Source organism: Nycticebus coucang, chromosome 9, assembly GCF_027406575.1.
Source record: "Nycticebus coucang isolate mNycCou1 chromosome 9, mNycCou1.pri, whole genome shotgun sequence".
NCBI classification, from domain to species: domain Eukaryota; kingdom Metazoa; phylum Chordata; class Mammalia; order Primates; family Lorisidae; genus Nycticebus; species Nycticebus coucang.
In genome coordinates this window covers 88,709,643-88,727,308 of record NC_069788.1, presented here as the reverse complement: position 1 = coordinate 88,727,308, position 17,666 = coordinate 88,709,643, and the positions used below count along the sequence as shown (strand labels likewise).

At 42.4% G+C, this 17,666-nt stretch overlaps 1 protein-coding gene across 1 annotated transcript; it reads left to right on the top strand.

Annotated features, from left to right (window-relative positions):
- Positions 1–697: 697 nt before the first annotated feature.
- Positions 698–13,548, top strand: GLRX5 (glutaredoxin 5). Its single transcript, XM_053601518.1, has 2 exons — positions 698–1,056; positions 12,757–13,548. Exons 1-2 carry the CDS (start codon positions 762–764, stop codon positions 12,936–12,938), a joined length of 477 nt encoding a protein of 158 aa, XP_053457493.1. The 5' UTR covers positions 698–761; the 3' UTR covers positions 12,939–13,548.
- The last annotated feature ends 4,118 nt before the right edge of the window (positions 13,549–17,666 follow it).

Here is a 17,666-nt window from a genome sequence, read left to right as displayed (position 1 = left end):
ACAATCCCGCGCCAGAGGCCGGAGCCGCAGGGCCCAGCCAAGACCTTAGCTCCCACGTGAATGGCGTGGCCGAGGGGACCGCTCAGGACGCGAGACTACAGCCTGGGCGCCGGAACCCAGGCGAAGGTCCCCGATCGCCGCCAGCGTCCCCTCTGTAGGCACCTGGAGATGCTCACCTAGGCTGGGATACGCGGACGCCGGCCCGCCCCAGTCCCACCATTTTCTGGGCTACCCGTACCATCCGCCCGCCAACCGTGTTGCCATGGCAACTGAACTGCAGCCGACACCGGAACCGGAACCTTCCCGTAGAAGTGACCCCTTCCCGGCATTCCGCGGAACGGGCAAGTTCCCGCCCAGTGCCTTTCTCCGGCGTCCAAGAGTATCCCAGCTGGCCCCGTCCGCTCTCCGAAGGAAAGTGGTCTTCCGGACAGTTTTGCCTCTCGTTGGCCCTGCGAACGTGACCCTGATGGACATCCACTTTCTCCAATCAACTGACAGAGCGGTTGCCCACGGCCAATAGTAAGGCGGTAGGATGCTACCAGGCATAAGGACTACCTTCCACCTGCTGGGGCGGGATGAGAAACATGATTGGTAGAATCGTGTAATTGCGGGCCAATCGTGTCCAATCACGGAGAACAGTTAGGAGTCGGCCCAATCAGAGCCTGCGGAGGGTGGGACGAACCTCAGTTGGGCCGGGTGGGGGGATCTCTGCTTGAAATACGAGGTTAGAGTCAGTATAGGGCTCCGGCGAGCGTGCAGGAATGAGTGGGTCCCTCAGCCGAGCGGCGGCAGCTCTGCTCCGCTGGGGGCGCGGCGCGGGCGGCGGCAGCCTGTGGAGTCCGGGCGTGCGGACTGCAGGCTCGGGCGCAGGCGGCGGCGGTTCGACGGAGGAGCTGGACGCGATGGTGAAGAAGAACAAGGTGGTTGTGTTCCTCAAGGGGACGCCCGAACAGCCCCAGTGTGGCTTCAGCAACGCCGTGGTGCAGATCTTGCGGCTGCACGGCGTCCGCGACTACGCGGCCTACAACGTGCTGGACGACCCTAAGCTCCGACAAGGTCAGGCCTGCCGTCGGCGGAGGTGTAGGTGGCAGGCGGAGACCACTGTGCCTGTAGTGGGGGGAGTCACCGCCCACGGGACCAAGAGTGCAGCTGCACAAGGCTGAGGGTTCCTTCATGCCAGGTTGAGGGGTGGGCCTCTATCTGTCCGGGAAGGACTTTCTGGGGATTACAACGGGAGCAAGACCGGAAATCTATTCGGAGTAAGAGTCTGGGATGAGGGCATGATTGACTGGAACAAAGTCTTGAGGATCTAGGGCTCCGGAACTGTTGGCTAGTTTGGGCAGTGGGGTTCACTGAGCCTTACTTTGAACTGAAATAGACGTTTTAGGATGATTTGTCTCGGGCTAAGTCCGAGAAAGGTGATCATCAGGCTCATTTTTCGCCCCGCAGGGTGCGAAAACAGCCAGGTTCTACATTTGAGACTGTTAATCAGAGTCATTTCTTACATTGATGAGACAGGCTAGTGTCAGAAAACTTTGAGTTGGAATTCTCTTCTGGGATGTGGGACAAAGAGGACGCTCATAATAAGTACCCACTATGAGGGTACACTTTGAAGAGATTGGAAGCCGTTGGTGCTGTTGATGTTTGGAAGAGGGCGGAAGTTGCCTTTATCTGAGGTTAGTGAGGTCAGAGGCTGACCTCCCTTGGTTCAAGGCACAGGCTGTCAGGCACCGTTCTGTGAATTGCTACAAGGATGTGGTTGGTGCTACAGTCGACTGCTCGTCCTTAGTCGGGGTTTAGTGGTGTGTGTGGCGGGGGAGGGCATGACATTTGTTTGGAGAGGCTTGTGGGAAGAAGCAGCAGCCCTAGGCTAGCGCACTACCTCAATCTTGGAGCCCCCCCCCCCCGTGAGGGGTAGCGGTGCGGCCAGGTACTGCAGGGCCTGTGATTTCAGTGGCCCCAGGCAGGGAGAGGCCCTGACAGCATCTTTGCCACATATCTTACATGCATTCTCCCATTTTGTCCTGAGTGGGGGAAGTGGAAGAAGCCAGGCAGCTGTTTGGCAAGGGTTGGTCGGTGGAAAAAATGGAGAGGTTGTACCTTTTCCTTCTGGAGGGTGGGGATAGCTTAGGGTACACTGCATTCAAGTTAGAACCTTTAAATGACGGAGTTCCACCCAGCATGTCCCTAGCCTAGTACTCTTTTTTTTTTTTTTAATTGTTTGGAATTGAGGGTATAAAGAATTAGGATACACCGATTGCATTTGATAGGTAAATTCCCTCTTATAATTGTGTCCTGCCCCCAAGAGATGTGCCATACACCCCCAACAACCCTTCCTCATCCCCTTTCCCCTAGCCTAGTACTCTTGTTTAGTTACAGTGTGCTAAAAAAACGTGCCAGGTTCTATGTTAGGAGTGGACTATTCTACGTTTGATATTATTATTCAGATTCATTTCTTACATTGATGAGACAGGCTGATGTTGTGGGAAAACTTTGGGTTGGAATCCTCTTTGGCCAATCAGTTGTACATTAGACAAGTCACTTAACTGCATTTTCCTTTTCTGTAAAATGATGATAATGAAACCCAACTTGGCAAAGTTTTTGTGAGGAAGAGAAACTAAAAATGGTATAAAGTGCTTATTATCTTACTTGCACAGAAAGCATCCAGTAAATGGTAGCTATGTTATTATTAGCTCTTTATAGCTTTCAAATGTATTTTTCCCAGGTTACCTAATCCTCAAAAACTCTTTGTGATAGCTAATCCTACATTTGCTGTAGGTGATAGTTTTGGTGGGTGGAACTTAGGAAGCGCATTAGGTGGAGGAGTGGAGAAGGCAGGTTAACATTACTAGGTATGTATAATATGTATGTATTACCCTCATGACCCTTTTGTTTTCCTGATCAACTAGAATACTGCCACTTGATAGGCTCTGGGTTTTATCATGTCTAGGGGGAATCTGCAGTCTTCCTTCAGAAGTAGCTTCTCTGCTTAAAAGATAAGAGTAACTATTTTGCAGTCTTTTAACTGGGACCTGGCAGCACGTCTCCTGCACATTGCCAATATGTCATTCATAAAAAGTTGTCATTATTTTGTATTTTATAAAATTTTGAGGGTCTTTGGTTTGTAAATTTATGTTCTCTTATTTAGTGTATATTGGACATGGGATATATTGGAATATGGTTAATAAACTGAAAGTGAGGTTAGAAGTAAGAATGTATGCTGATAGTATTTATGTTCTGTCTTCCAGCTGATACATCTGGCTTCTGAACGTATGTTCTTACTACAGTCAGACTGGGACAGGGTGGTATAAGCATGTTTCTCAAGTAGGGATTAGTTTAGCTAGAATATTAAGACTCTTCATCTCTTTGTTCTCTATATCTTTGAGTTAACCAAGAAGAGACTGACAGCTTGTCTGATGCTGCTTTTGCCAGCCAAAGAAATGTCTGTGTGCCTTGCCCAGACCCAAGGTCACTTCTAGTAAGAGGATTGGAGCTCCTGCAAAATTGGCCTTTCCTTGTTTCTGATTCTGGAGAAGGCTGAGTTTTACAAAAGGCCCAAGCCTGAGAAAGTCTGGGGACCTGTCAGTATTTCCTAGTTCTGGGCCCCGAGTTCCAAGGTATGATACAGAGAAGTCTTGAGACTGTGACCCCATAGAGTGGTGACTATGAGGCAGCACTGTGCTCTGGCCTTCTTCTTCTTTTTATCTGGAGTACACACAGAAGACAAGGGGATCAGGTCCCAGTAGACTGACCTCACTGTTTCCCAATCCCAGTCTTAAACAGTATTCTTTATATTCAATTGTAAAAAGTAACATGCTCAGAGAAGAAATTTGGAAAAAAATGAAAATTATAAAGAAAATGGAAATCACCTGTAATTCCACATAACCATATTAACCTTTGAATCTAGTTCCTAACATTGTTTTTTTTTTTTTATCACATAATGGGATCATGTTTGTCTATGCATGGTATTTGCCCTCCAGAAAACAAGGAGCAGGTCTTTTGAAACTGCCTGTGGTGCCATGCGTACTGCTTGTGCAAAGAAGCTTTCAGTGAATATTTTGATGAACGAATAAATGCTTCTTTTATTTATTATCATATCGTAGCTCTCTTCCATAGTTTTAAAAAGCATCATTAACTCTCATAAATTTTTGCTGATTTTCAGGGGTATCCAACCTTTTTTTCCTCTGGCACATATTGAATGGAAGAAGCATTGTCTTGAGCCACACATTAAATACACAAACACTGTGAAAGCTGATTAGCAATAAAAAGTCCATATATACTTGTGATATCTGACACCACAGGTGAGGGGAAAAAAATCTTCACAAAATCAGCATGCAGGCTCCACGCCCTTAGCTCAGTGGTTAGGGTGCCAGCCACATATACTGGGCTGGCAGGTTTGAACCCTGCGTGGGCCTGCTAAACAACCAACAAATAGCCAGGCGCTATGGCAGGCGCCTGTAGTCCCAGCTACTTGGGAGGCTGAGGCAAGAGAATCGCTTTAGCCTAAGAGTTTGAGGTTGCTGTGAGCTGTGACGCCACGGTACTCTATTGAGGGTGACATAGTGAGACTCTGTCTCAAAAAAACAAAAAAATATAAAAATAAAAATCAGCGTGCAGCCAGTGGGATGCAGGTTGGGACACCCTTGATAGATCACCATAGTTTTCCTTGCATCTGAAACAGTATCTAATGGAATAGACTCAAATATTTATAAAATAAATGACCATTATTCTGTTGTTGAATGTGTATTAAGCATTTGAAAATACACTCAACCTTTCCAGTATCATGGAATTAGCTGGATAACAAATTGTGTATATATGCTTGTGTAGTCAGTACTCAGTGAAGTTCATGGTGAACAGCCTAAGACCCAGATACTTCACTTCTAGATATATATTCTTTTTTTTTTTTGGTAGAGACAGAGTCTCACTTTATGGCCCTCTGTAGAGTGCCGTGGCCTCACGCAGCTCACTGCAACCTCCAACTCCTGGGCTTAAGCGATTCTCTTGCCTCAGCCTCCCGAGCAGCTGGGACTACAGGTGCCCGCCACAACGCCTGGCTATTTTTTGGTTGCAGTTTGGCTGGGGCTGGGTTTGAACCCGCCACCCTCCGTATATGGGGCCGGTGACTTACCGTCTAGATATATATTCTAAGGAGGGGGAGCTGCTGACTTCTGTAAAAGGCCGGAGAGTTAAGTACATCAGTCTTTGTGGGCTGCATGGTTTTTGTTGCATCAACTCTATTAGAAAGCCTGAAATTAATCGTGGGCAATACACAGATGTGTGACTATGGCTGAGTTCAAATAAAACTTTATTTACAAAAAAAGGAAGTAGACTGGGTTTGTCCCAACTCCCAAAGTTTGTCACCTGTGATCCAGAGAGACTGACTCCTGCATATGTGTATTATGACTTATGTATATCCTGATTTAATTGTCAGGAACATTGAAACGAACATCCTGATATACAGAATAATGTAAAACTAACAAGAAGGAGTCTTGGCATATTAGTAGTAGACTGAATAAACTGAATAAACTAGTTTATTCATATGATAGAAAACCAAATTGTACTTAAAATAAGTCCGGATATAGGTCCGGATGTATTTAACATGGATAGGTCTGAAAAATACAATGTTAAAAAACAAGTTGTAAAAGGTAATTAGGGCATAATAGCATTTATGTATATAAGTCTTAAAGATGTGAATCAGTCCCGCATATTGCAGATTGGTGTGCAGTGCAGGTGTAGTTCATGGCCAGCAGTGATAGGTGGCCCCTGCAGGGTGGAGCCTACCTCTGGTGAGGGACTCCGGTAGTATGTGGATTTTTGCATTCCTTGAAACCTGGATGCAAATACTGTTTCCACCACATGCTAACATTTTGACTTTGGGTCTGTTGTTTAACTTCTCTGAGCCTTAGTTTCTCATTGTAAAGTAAAGATAATTACCAGATCTGACAATTAAGTTCACGAACTTGCCGCAATGCACTTATGTTGGCAGCATTATACAAACAACTTAGGAAGGTTTCATAACCTCGGCATATTGGTGTCTTACAGTTGTGGTTGTGTTAACATGTGATGGGGTATTGCTGAGTGGCGTTTATTGTTGTTGTGTGTTTTTGTATCCCTTCAGGAGAATGTTGGAGCTTGAATTAGAGTAACAAAAAAATTTGTAAATTTCTTGTTAAACTTGGTAAGAGTGGGTGTGAAATCAGCAACATATTAGTCCCTGTTTGTGGGGGATAATGCCATGAAGAAAACAGCAGTATACAAACGGATTAAACATTTTTCTGAGGGGAGAGAAAGTGCCAAGGTGGTCCGTAAAAGCAGAACTGATGAAAACATTGCAAAAATTTGTTACATTGTGCATCAAAATCATCAGCTAACTGTGAAGCATAGCAGACCAAGTAAACATCAGTAGAGAGATGGTTAGGAAAAACTTGACTGAAAATCTTGGCCAACAACTCATGGCTCTTACATCGTGACAGTGCCCCAGCTCACACAGCACTGTCTGAGGGAGTTTTAGCCAGTAAATAAATCACTGTATTGGAACACCCTCCCTACTCCTCTGATATGACTCCTAATGACTTTTTTCTTTACCCAAAGCTAAAGGAAATATTGAAAGGAAGACATTTTGGCATTTAGGACATCAAGGGTAATACAATGACAGTGTTGATGGCCATTCCAAAAAAAGAGTTCCAGAATTGCTGTAAGGGTGGACTAGGTGCTGACATTGGTGCATAGCTTCCCAAGGGTAGGAGTGACTGCAGTATATTCAGCAATGAAGTATGTAGCACTTTTTCCTAGTATGAGTTTCTGAACTTAATTGTCAGACCTCATAGACATGTAGGATTGATAAGATTACTTATAGAAAGCACTTAACTCGGTAATCCTTTGCTCGATAAATGGTATTTTTATTCCTGCGTGACTTACTCACTTGGTATTTTTCCTGCATTCTTTCCCTGCGCTTTTCTCTGTTGTATATTTTTTCTCAAATAAGCATTACAGTGAAGGGTGAGTGGTAGAGGACATTGTCATGAGGAAAATGTTCACATTGTACCCGGCGCTATGGCAGGAGCTTAATTCATTTCACCAGTTTGTCTCATTTCATCTTCATAACAAATCAAGCATAGAAGTGTTATTCTCATTTTATAGATGAGGAAACCGAGGCTAAAAAAATGAACAGATTTATTTGAGACTACATTTGTAGGCTAGCAATTCAAGTCTGCTAACCCATAAACCTTTACTTTGTCCACTCTGCCACCATGCTTTGCTTTTCCCCTAGTAAGGGTCTGCGGGTTTCCATGCTTTCAGCTCAGATGTTTTCATGTAGTCCTAAAGCCATTCTCTAAGTTTGGGAAGATAAAGAAAACGTGACTCCCAGAAGTAATGTGACTTGCCCAAGGATACAGAGCTTAGTAAGTAAGAGACAGAGTTGGGATTATCTGCATCAGACTATAAACTCCTGTAGTGAAAGTCTTCCAGGAAAAAATAAAACTGATTATATGCCCTTATAATTTAGTGTTCAAGGGTGGCGCCTGTGGCTCAAGGAGTAGGGCGCCGGCCCCATATGCCGGAGGTGGCGGGTTCAAACCTAGCCCCGGCCAACAACCAAAAAAAAAAAAAAAATTTAGTGTTCAAACCAGGAGTGAAGTCTAATGCTCTGAAATGTGATGGATTTTGAAAAATACCTTGAAAATTCTGGAAGGAAATTTTCTTTTCTTTTCCTTTTTTTTTTGCAAGAGTTTTTTTAGTTTCAAATTAATATGAGGGTACAAATTTTTAGGTACCTTGTTTTCAATTCTAAGGAAAGGTTCCAGTTGTAGTTGAGCCCTTCACTCGTGGAGCATGCTGAACACCCTCACATTGTGCACGTTAGATGAGATCCTGCCGGTTGCCCTTCCTCCTTTCCCCTCTCCCTTGCTAGACTGTGTCTGTGTTTCTTCATTCCTGTGGGCATGTAGTTGTCTATATATTGGTTTCATGTTAGTATTGAATACATAGCATTTTTTTTTTCATTGTTGAGATATTTTACTAAGAAGAATATGTTTTAATTCAGCTTCTTCCAGGTAAACATAAAAGATGTAAAGTCTCCATCTTTTCTTATGGCTGAATTGTACTTGGAAGGAAATTTTCAAGTACATTCTTTCAAGGACTATTCTTTCTGGCTTGATACTTTGGAACGTTAATTTTTTTGTGTGAAACAATAGAGGTGTGTGGACTAATTTTGTAAGACACCCTTGTAATTACCAGTTCCTAGTGTTACTCTGTTATATAACTTCACAGTCAACATTTTCTATCCCAGATTGAATTGCTGTCTGTCACACATGAAATGTGACTATAGTAAAATCTATTTTGGGGTATGATATTCTGATTTTCAAGAGTTGCTCTCTGATTCTGAGTTCAGGTGATATTTGTAAGAGCTATCACTGCATATTGCAGTTTTTGAGAACTAAAGTGTAAGAGACATTAACTATGCTTGAATAATTACTTGTGTGTCCACTGGAGATTCATTTTAATATTTACCTTACAAGCAATCTTTTATTATTGGAAGTTTCTCAGCTGGGCTCTGGGATTTATGCCAGTACTTCTGGGGTAGGAGGATCACTTGAGGCTGGAATTTGATGCCAGCCAGGGCAACATAGCAAGACCCCATCTACAAAATATAAAACAAAATTAACTGAGCATGGTGGTATGCACCTGTAGTCCCTGCTACTCTGAAGGAGGATCACCTAAGCCCAGGAGTCGGAGGCTGCAGTGAACTGTCATTGTGAACAAGAATTTCACTTAAGCTTGGGGAACAGAAAGAAGGAGAGACCCTGCATCTTAAAAGAAGAGAAAAGCCAATCTTTCTCACTTCACTCTGAGAAGGAAGCAATTAAATATTTCCTTAAATATTTAAACTTTAAGTCAGATTTCTTAAAAATGGAAGATAGCATAGTTTTTAAGAAGGATGCTAAAGTTTTGTCTTGGCATCAGATCTTAATTTAAAAATAATTTTTTTTGTTTTTTTTTTTGAGACAGAGCCTTAAGCTGTTGCCCTGGGTAGAGTGCCATGGCATCACAGCTCACAGCAACCTCAAACTCCTGCGCTTAAGCAATTCTCTTGCCTCAGCCTCCCAAGCAGCTGGGACTACAGGTGCCCGCCACAATGCCCAGCTATTTTTTGGTTGCAATTGTCATTGTTGTTGGGCAGGTCCAGGCTGGATTCGAACCTGCCAGCTCTGGTGTATGTGGCTGGCACCTTAGCTGCTTAAGCCACAGGCGTCGAGCCTTAATCTAAAAATTTAAGAAGCAGGTAGATTTAATTAATTCTGATAAATTGTTAGCTAGTAGACACTTTGGATGCTGTTAAGAAAATGTTGTCATTAACTTTTGAGGTTAAGTTCTTTTGAGTTCTTACAATGTAAGTTATTAGGTAACACAGCCACGGCCAGAGAGGTTTGGAAGGAGTTAGCCTTACTTACACGTGTCTATGTGTTGTTGGTGTTCAGGATATTCTGGAACCCTCTGATCTGAAAGCCCACTTATTTTGGGTATAGGGGTTCTGATGCCCTTCTCTTACTCTCTGATCAGGATGATCTACCACAACATATGGTTTAATGAATGACACAAGCCCAGTGCTTTGATTGAGTGTGATACTATGAAAATGGTTGGTGAAATTCATTCTTTTACTCAGCAAGGATTGTACCTAAAAATATTGTATCTTTTAGGATTAAACATACGGTTTTGAATGTTCTCTTTTTTTTTCTTTCTTTTTCTTTTTTTTTTTTAGGTTTTGAATGTTTTCAAATTTGCCTTAGGTGGCAAGTTTGTTTTCATTTTTGATATGTTCCAAAAATTGTAGGCATCCACCCAAATAAATAAGTAAAAATTATCATGAAAAGCTTCATGCAATATATTATTAATTGAAGAAAAATGCATATAAGTGGTTAAACTGGTATGAAAGGTATTTAAGAAAGTTTAGGAGAATTAAAAGTTGCTTATATTTACTTTTACATACATATATCTTAATTCCTATACCCCCTTTCAGTCAACATAAAGGTAAAAGATTTGTAATTGGCATCATCGTAAAAAGTAAGTTATAACAGACTGAGAATAGAGTTTGAATATAAACCACACAACTTAAATACTAAGTAATTGTTTTTATTATATAGCGCCCAACAACACCAGAATGATGAAAATTTTGAATTCATCAGGGTATTCTAAGAGATGTAGATTTTTGGTGATTAATGGAATTTATCCTTTACTGGTGACTACCAAACCTCTGAATCTTTCCCTAACACCCAGAGTGGCCATGAAGTGTGCTTTTTGAGGCCTGTAACTTTGTAACCCTTCTTAGTAGTGAAGTCTGCAAGAGAGAGATAAAGGCTCAGGGTTTTCTCCAGGCCTGTTATTAGAGCAAAGTCACTATTGGGCAATAACTTTTAAGAGAAAAATACATTGTATCTTGGGACTGTTATTTTTGGTATAACTCACATTGATAATTTTATTTGGAATATAAATGTTTTGATAATAAATGATAGGATATCAGGAGCAAGTTTCTGTATTTTTAGTTTGTCTACATAAAAGTCAGCAGTTGACTGATTTTTAAATTCATATAATATTGTGTTTTGCTGGAGAAGTTCTTAGCTTTTCTGTTTTGTTTATCTTATGATTATGCTTATTTTGGCCATTTGAAAATATCTATTTCTATACATATAGAAAAATGACATAAATATATATAGTAGAACCTCAATAGTTGACCACTTCCTTAAATTGACCTAATTTGCTTAGAGCAAACATACACCGCATGTACATATCCTAAGGTCTTGCTCCTTATGTTGACCACCTCTGTGTGTTGACCAGTCAACTTAGGCGGTTCTACTGAATGTAACTCTAGGGATCAAATGCCATTCTTTGACCATCTGTTTTTTCACATAATCAACACGGACTTTATTGGCCTAATGTTTTTGAAAGTACATTGACTTCATCCTGCAGGTAGGAAAGGAATGACGGAAAGGATTATTATTATTTTTTTTTTTGTAGAGACAGAGTGTCACTTTATGGCCCTCGGTAGAGTGCCGTGGCCTCACCCAGCTCACAGCAACCTCCAACTTCTGGACTTAAGCGATTCTCTTGCCTCAGCCTCCGGATGTAGCTGGGACTACAGGCACCCACCACAACGCCCGGCTATTTTTTGGTTGCAGTTTGGCCGGGGTCGAGTTTGAACCCGCCACCCTCGGTATATGGGGTCGGCGCCCTACCCACTGAGCCACAGGCGCCGCCCGACGGAAAGGATTATTAAGAAAGAATAATCTGGTGGTGCCTGTGGCTTAAGGAGTAGGGCACCGACCCCATATACCAGAGGTGGCGGGTTCAAGCCCAGCCCCAGCCAAAAAAAAAAAAAAAAAAAGAAAAGAAAGAAAGAATAATCTTTTATCTCTTAAGACTGAATCCACATTGCTTTCCTCCTATAACCATCATTGTGTGGCCCAGACTTGAACAGAACAGTTTTCATGGCTGCACTGTCACAGAGCGTGCCTCATTTCTGCCTCACACAGTGTCCTCAAAGCCAAATTTTCTTGCACATGGAACTGATCACATGCCTGCTGGGTGGCTTCTTGTCTGCTGTGAATGCTTGAGAACAGAGAAGATCTCACCCCCAGGCCTGGCACATGGGGGACCTTGAGGAACCTTGGCCTGCTCTTTGATTAGACTTTCTTCACTTTGGGTTCTGCACTGAGCCAAATCACTTGCTCCGCTGAGAGCCATTAGAGTAGCTGAGTAGGGTAGAGGCTGATGGTCTGTAGCCACAGGGTAGGGATTTTTTCTCAGAGTAAAAGTATTAAAGATTTTAAAAAGTCAACAAGTCGACATCTTGAGCATAGTAACTAGTGGCCTACACCAACCTAGACAGGTGTGAAAAGCTCATGGGTGGGATTGCTTGATTTGTCAGTGAGTTACTGCGATTTGTCTGAGTTACTGCAAGTTACTCCATGTTAAGTGGTCCATTTGGAAATGAAGTTGGTTGGACATTTCTCTCAGTTTTGTTTACTGAAAACATGACTGGCAGGTGTATGGATAATTATAGCTTTGTGTATCTTATATGACTTATGTTAACTAATCTGGTTCTCCACCATTAATCCAGTGTTGATGATGTGTGAGGGATTTTACTGAGAGCACTATTTACTTGATTATCACAAAAACTTTGTAAGATGAAGGTGGAAACAGAAGATGAAGGACAAATGACTTGTTTGAGGTTTTAAAGTTTGTAATTAAGGCTGGTATAGTGGCTCCTGCCTGTAATCCTAGTACTCTGAGAGGCCAAGGTAGGAGGATCACTTGAGCTCAGAAGTTCAAGACTAGTCTAAGCAAGAGGGAGACCCCCAGCTCTACTAAAAATAGAAAAATTAGCCAGGCATGGTGTCAGGTACCTGTACTCACAGCTACTCAGGAGGCTGAGGTAGGAGGATCACTTGAACCGAGGAGTCTGAGGTTGCTGTGAGCTAGGCTGATGCCTTGGCACTCTAGCCTGGGCAACAGAGTGAGACTGTCTCAGAAGGAAAAAATAGTAAAAGTTGGTAATTGAAAGAGTTTAGGTGTAAGCACTGGTCCGTTTGAGTCTAAAGCTCATGTTCTCAGTAGCAAACACAGCACTCTCCAAGAATTGGGCAAGCAAGGGCGGGAGAGTGGGAGGTTCTGCTAGGAGAGGGTAAAGTTATATTTTGCCATGAAAGATTTTGCTTTTATTATTGAAATAACACCTGAATAAATGTTCTTTCCCCATAGGCATTAAAGACTACTCCAACTGGCCCACCATCCCACAAGTGTACCTCAATGGCGAGTTTGTGGGGGGCTGTGACATTCTTCTGCAGATGCACCAGAACGGGGACCTGGTAGAAGAACTGAAAAAGCTGGGGATCCGCTCTGCCCTCTTAGATGATGAAAAGAAAGACCAAGACTCAAAGTGAGGGTGCCTGGGTCCTCCGAGCAGACGGGGCCATGCGTGTCAGAGACTCACTGCCAGAAAAGCCTTACTGATTTTGGTTTTCTTTTATTGAGACAACTGCTTGCACTGCTTATTCTGGTTTGTAAGCAGTTGAGTGATTCTAGTTTGTCTGGTGTTTTATCTAAGAATATTCTATTGTGAGTTTAATTGCAACCACTGCACTATAATAATTCAATGTTGTATTATGATATTGCTGTAAACAAAATTTGTTGTTAATGTTGTCATTTATTCTTTGCCTGATTCAGGAGTGAAAGTAGGAGCTTCTGAATTATCATGATTCATGACTTCCTCTGCAAATGTGTCAGTCTACAAAGAACAGATTCCCTCAGTTAGTTTTTTTTTTTTTTTTTTGTAACTACTTCTATTAAGGCAAATGGTGGGTAAAGAAGAAACTGTGATAACTAGGGTGTTGTTTTTTAAAATGAACTGCCAACACAGAGCTCCCATGCATGCATGGGTGGTTCATTCTGAAACACATGCATCTGTAAGGATATTTAGTGCCTGCAACCTTTTGTTTTTGTGAATTAAGAATGATTCTCAAACTCTTTTATTAAATTTGCCACAAGAATTGACATCAAGCTGTGCTTCACTTTCTCTAGGGGAAGCGTGTGTAGGCTGGAGGGAAGTGGAGGTGTGGATGAGGCCGGAAAAGCCTGCTCTCCCTGCCTGTGCTTGGCAAACTGCTGCCGTCAGTTAGGGAGAAGCTGTCCACAGTCCACGAAGGTAGGGGTTTAATGAGTATTTTGTTTCTTAAGAAATGAGGCCTTCCTAAAAAAGGAAATAATTAGAATTGTGGGAGAGATTCTTCCAGTATTCCATGTCTTTATAAGACTTTTCCTGCATTTTGCATCCTAAGACTGGAGTATGGTGGAGCTGGGAGAGCTGTATAGTGGCTCCTGGGAAGAAAGCCCATCCTAGCACGGCGTGGCTTTGGCTCTGGGCTGTATTTGTTCATTTCCAGGGACTTAGAGAGAACATGTATTCAGAAGCGGATTTTTATGGTGGGAGAGGTAGGAAGAAGGGTGCCTTTTCTAATAAAAAGAAAGAGCAGAGGATGGCTCCTTTTCCCAGAGCCACTCCAGTGACTTGCTCCATGTTGATTATTTAGCCTCCATTATTTCTCCTCTTGAGAAAACTCAAAATGGACTTCCTACGTGAGATAAGGCTGGAACAAGATGGGGTCCTCCTCTCTGGGTGAGATCTACACCTGCTGTGTCCTCTTCCCTAGGGGTTTTGGGATTCCCAAAGGGACAGAAAGCTAAAGGCCACCCCACCCCCTGCACTGAGGACTGTTCCTCATATCACAGCATCGCACCTCGCTAATCACTGACTTCATAGCACCAACGAAGAGAAAAGCAGATTATTCTCAGAGAAAGGTTTCCTGTGGCATCAGTTATACACTGTATCCTATTGCTGCCTTTGTGTCTGCTCTAAGCTGAAAGAATTTACAGTCTAGAGGAGGTTACAAGTTGGCCATTTGGCTCACAGATGAGGAGAGCGAGGCACCTAAGATCTCACCTGTAGTATCAGCACAGTTGTGACCTGTCCTATGTAAAGGTGACCACCAACAAACCACTTTGTATGCCGCTGCCCCCCTCCTCCCCCCATGAATACAGCTGTGGGTCACACACGAGTCTTGTCTTCAGGTCTCATGTATATAATGTGGTACTTTCCCACAATTTCACTCCTTTGGTTTTCCGTCAGATCTGCCAGGCTATCCTTAGAGAAAATTGAAATGGTGAGAAACTTATTAGCAGGGAAACATCAATGTAAGAAACCTCTCCAGAATATTATTAGGGGTAGGAGAAAGTTGCCAAATACTTATAAATCATAGATCATCAAAGTCACCAGAGAACTTAAAAGTTGAAGGAGTCACTGAGCTCTGTAGGAAATGTAAATGTTCTTTCCCAAAGTTAATTAATATTTTTTCGTGTGCTTAAATCTTTACCAAGTGGAAAATTGAAGATGCTAACTAATGTGATAATTTTGATGGTCTGCATAATTAGAATTCACTGTGAGAATTAGAACAGTGACACAGAAGATCCTTGTGCATCTTGCAGCACATCAGCTACTGAGGGTTCCAAAAAATGTATACAAGTTTTAAGAAAGAAAACCATATTAAAATTATAATATATATATCTGGCTCAGTGGCTAGGGCGCTGGCCACATACACTGGGGCTGGTGGGTTCGACCCCGGCCTGGGCCTGCTAAACAACAATGACAACTACAACAACAACAACAAAATAGCTGAGTGTTGTGGCGGGTGCTTGTAGTCCCAGCTATTTGGGAGGCTGAGACAAGAAAATCAAGCATAAGCCCAACAGTTAGAAGTTGCTGTGAGCTGTGACGCCACAGTACTCTACGGAGGGTGACATAGTGAGACTCTGTCTCAAAAGAAAAATAAATAAATAAATAAATAGAAAAAAAAGTAGAAGTTGGCTTGGTGCCTGTAGCTCAGTGGTTAAGGTGCCGGCCACATACACCGAGGCAGGCGGTTGTAATCCCGGCCTGGGCCTGCTAAACAACAATGGCAACTGCAACAACAACAAAAATAGCCGGGCGTTGTGGCGGGCGCCTGTAGTCCCAGCTACTCAGGAGGCTGAGGCAAGACAATCGCTTAAGCCCAAGAGTTTTAGGTTGCTGTGAGCTATGATACCATGGCACTCTACCCAGGGTGACAAAATGAGACTATCTCAAAAAAAAAAAGAAAGAAAGAAAATAATAGAAACTGTATTAATCCGTTCTGGGTCCCTCATACTCAGATTTTCAAAATGAGTTTTAACAGTAAATACACTGTATTTTGAGGTAAAATATTAACAATAATATTTGAATAAAAATGTAAATTAAAATTAAAAATATAGAAACATAAAAGCCTGTTTTGTCACAATTGAACACTTGGTTCGAAACATACCCCTCATTGTTCACCAACTCCTAAACTGCTTTACAGACTTTTCTGCTGGTTCTGAATTAGAATTGGCAGCCTCTCCATGCATAACACTATGGATCCAGTCCTTTCCTTAAAAGTTCTGCAACCCACCCCCCCACCCCCAGCTTTAAACTCCTCCTTTTGAGCACTAGTATCCAGTGTGCCTTTCACTAAATCGTCCTGGAGGACCTTGGCTTTCTCATCAATTACCATCTCCGAAATCACATCACCAGCCAGCTGTTTTTCATTTATCTAAGAGGGATTTTTCCATCTCTTCCATTCTTTTCCATCTCCTAGAGTTCAGCATTGTAACCCCTTTTGCCACATCAGCTGCTTTGATAGCTTCTTTATTTTTCAAAATCATACAAACCGTCAGTTTAGGCATCCTGAACCTAGTATCAAGATCAGCCACACAGGTACCGCTTCATGCTTAGCAATAAGATCTTTCTTGAATTGTAGCTCTGACAGCTTTCCTCTTACTCTTTATTTTCCTCACTATACTTTTTAGGACCCATGGCAAATACCCTGAGTTATTATATAAAAAAAATAACAACAGGCACAAAAGCATAAAATTAACAGTGAACAATCACACGAGATGCTTTCACTACAACTTCCTGCAAGGAACTGAATGACAAAGCACATGGGTGGCCTGAGCGCACACACAACACGAAGGACCTGCTGGGTGTTCGATTTCCAAAGCAGCATTTGGATTTTGGGCAAAATTTGCTGGAATTTTTCATTCAGATTTGAACTTTGAGTTCTTGGGCGTTCGGATTCTGGGGTCAATACCATATTATTAGACCCTTTAGAAATAGATGAAGTTATTTCAGAAGATTAAATATTTTTATGATTTCAGGTCGCTTTTGTTCATAGATTGGTAGTTACCTACATACTGTTACAGTTCATTTAAGCTATGATTTTTAAAGAAATTTCAGGATGGGTCACTGTCAAGTTGAGTTTATTTGTATTGACCGTATTAAATTTACTTGTGTAGAATCTGGGACCTGATGCTTTCCTATGATTTTTTAAGCCATTAACAGCCAGCCTAAGATAATTCTTGTTATATTCATTAAAAAGCTTGCCTGAATATTTAGACATAACATATTTTTTTTTTCCTTTTTTTTTTGGCCAGGGCTGGGTTTGAACCCGCAACCTGTGGCATATGGGGCTGGCGCCCTACCCTCTGAGCCACAGGCACCAACCTAGACATAACATATCTTAAGAAGTTGGGTCTCTTACTTGTAACAGGAGGGACTTGGGTTAGCAAGGTTTCACTGAAGCAAGTTAAATTGGAGGTGAGAAAGCTTTCCTGTCACTGACAGGAAAGGTACAGACTGGTGAATGGTCACACAAAAAGCTGAGTTTATATAAACGTTTAAAGAAAAAGATGTAATATTTCACTTACAGATTTTTACTAAATCTAGGAAATAGCTTAAATTATGCCTAAGAACCATATAATAGCTAATTTGAGGGAGAGCAGAGGAATGGTGAAAGGAAGAGCTGTTTTAAGGTCCAGGGACTTGGATGTGCAAAGTGACCAGGGTAGTCTTGTATGAAGTTGGACTATTGTTCTTTTTTTTTTTGTAGAGACAGAGTCTCACTTTATGGCCCTCGGTAGAGTGCCGTGGCATCACACAGCTCACAGCAACCTCCAACTCCTGGGCTTAAGCGATTCTCTTGCCTCAGCCTCCCGAGCAGCTGGGACTACAGGCGCCCGCCACAATGCCCAGCTATTTTTTGGTTGCAGTTCAGCCAGGGCCGGGT

Excerpts from the sequence above, each read along its gene's own strand:
- GLRX5 (XM_053601518.1), top strand. The coding sequence starts at position 762 with ATGAGTGGGTCCCTCAGCCGAGCGGCGGCAGCTCTGCTCCGCTGGGGG. Across the intron at positions 1,057-12,756 it reads CGACCCTAAGCTCCGACAAG|GCATTAAAGACTACTCCAAC; the intron begins GTCAGGCCTGCC and ends CTTTCCCCATAG.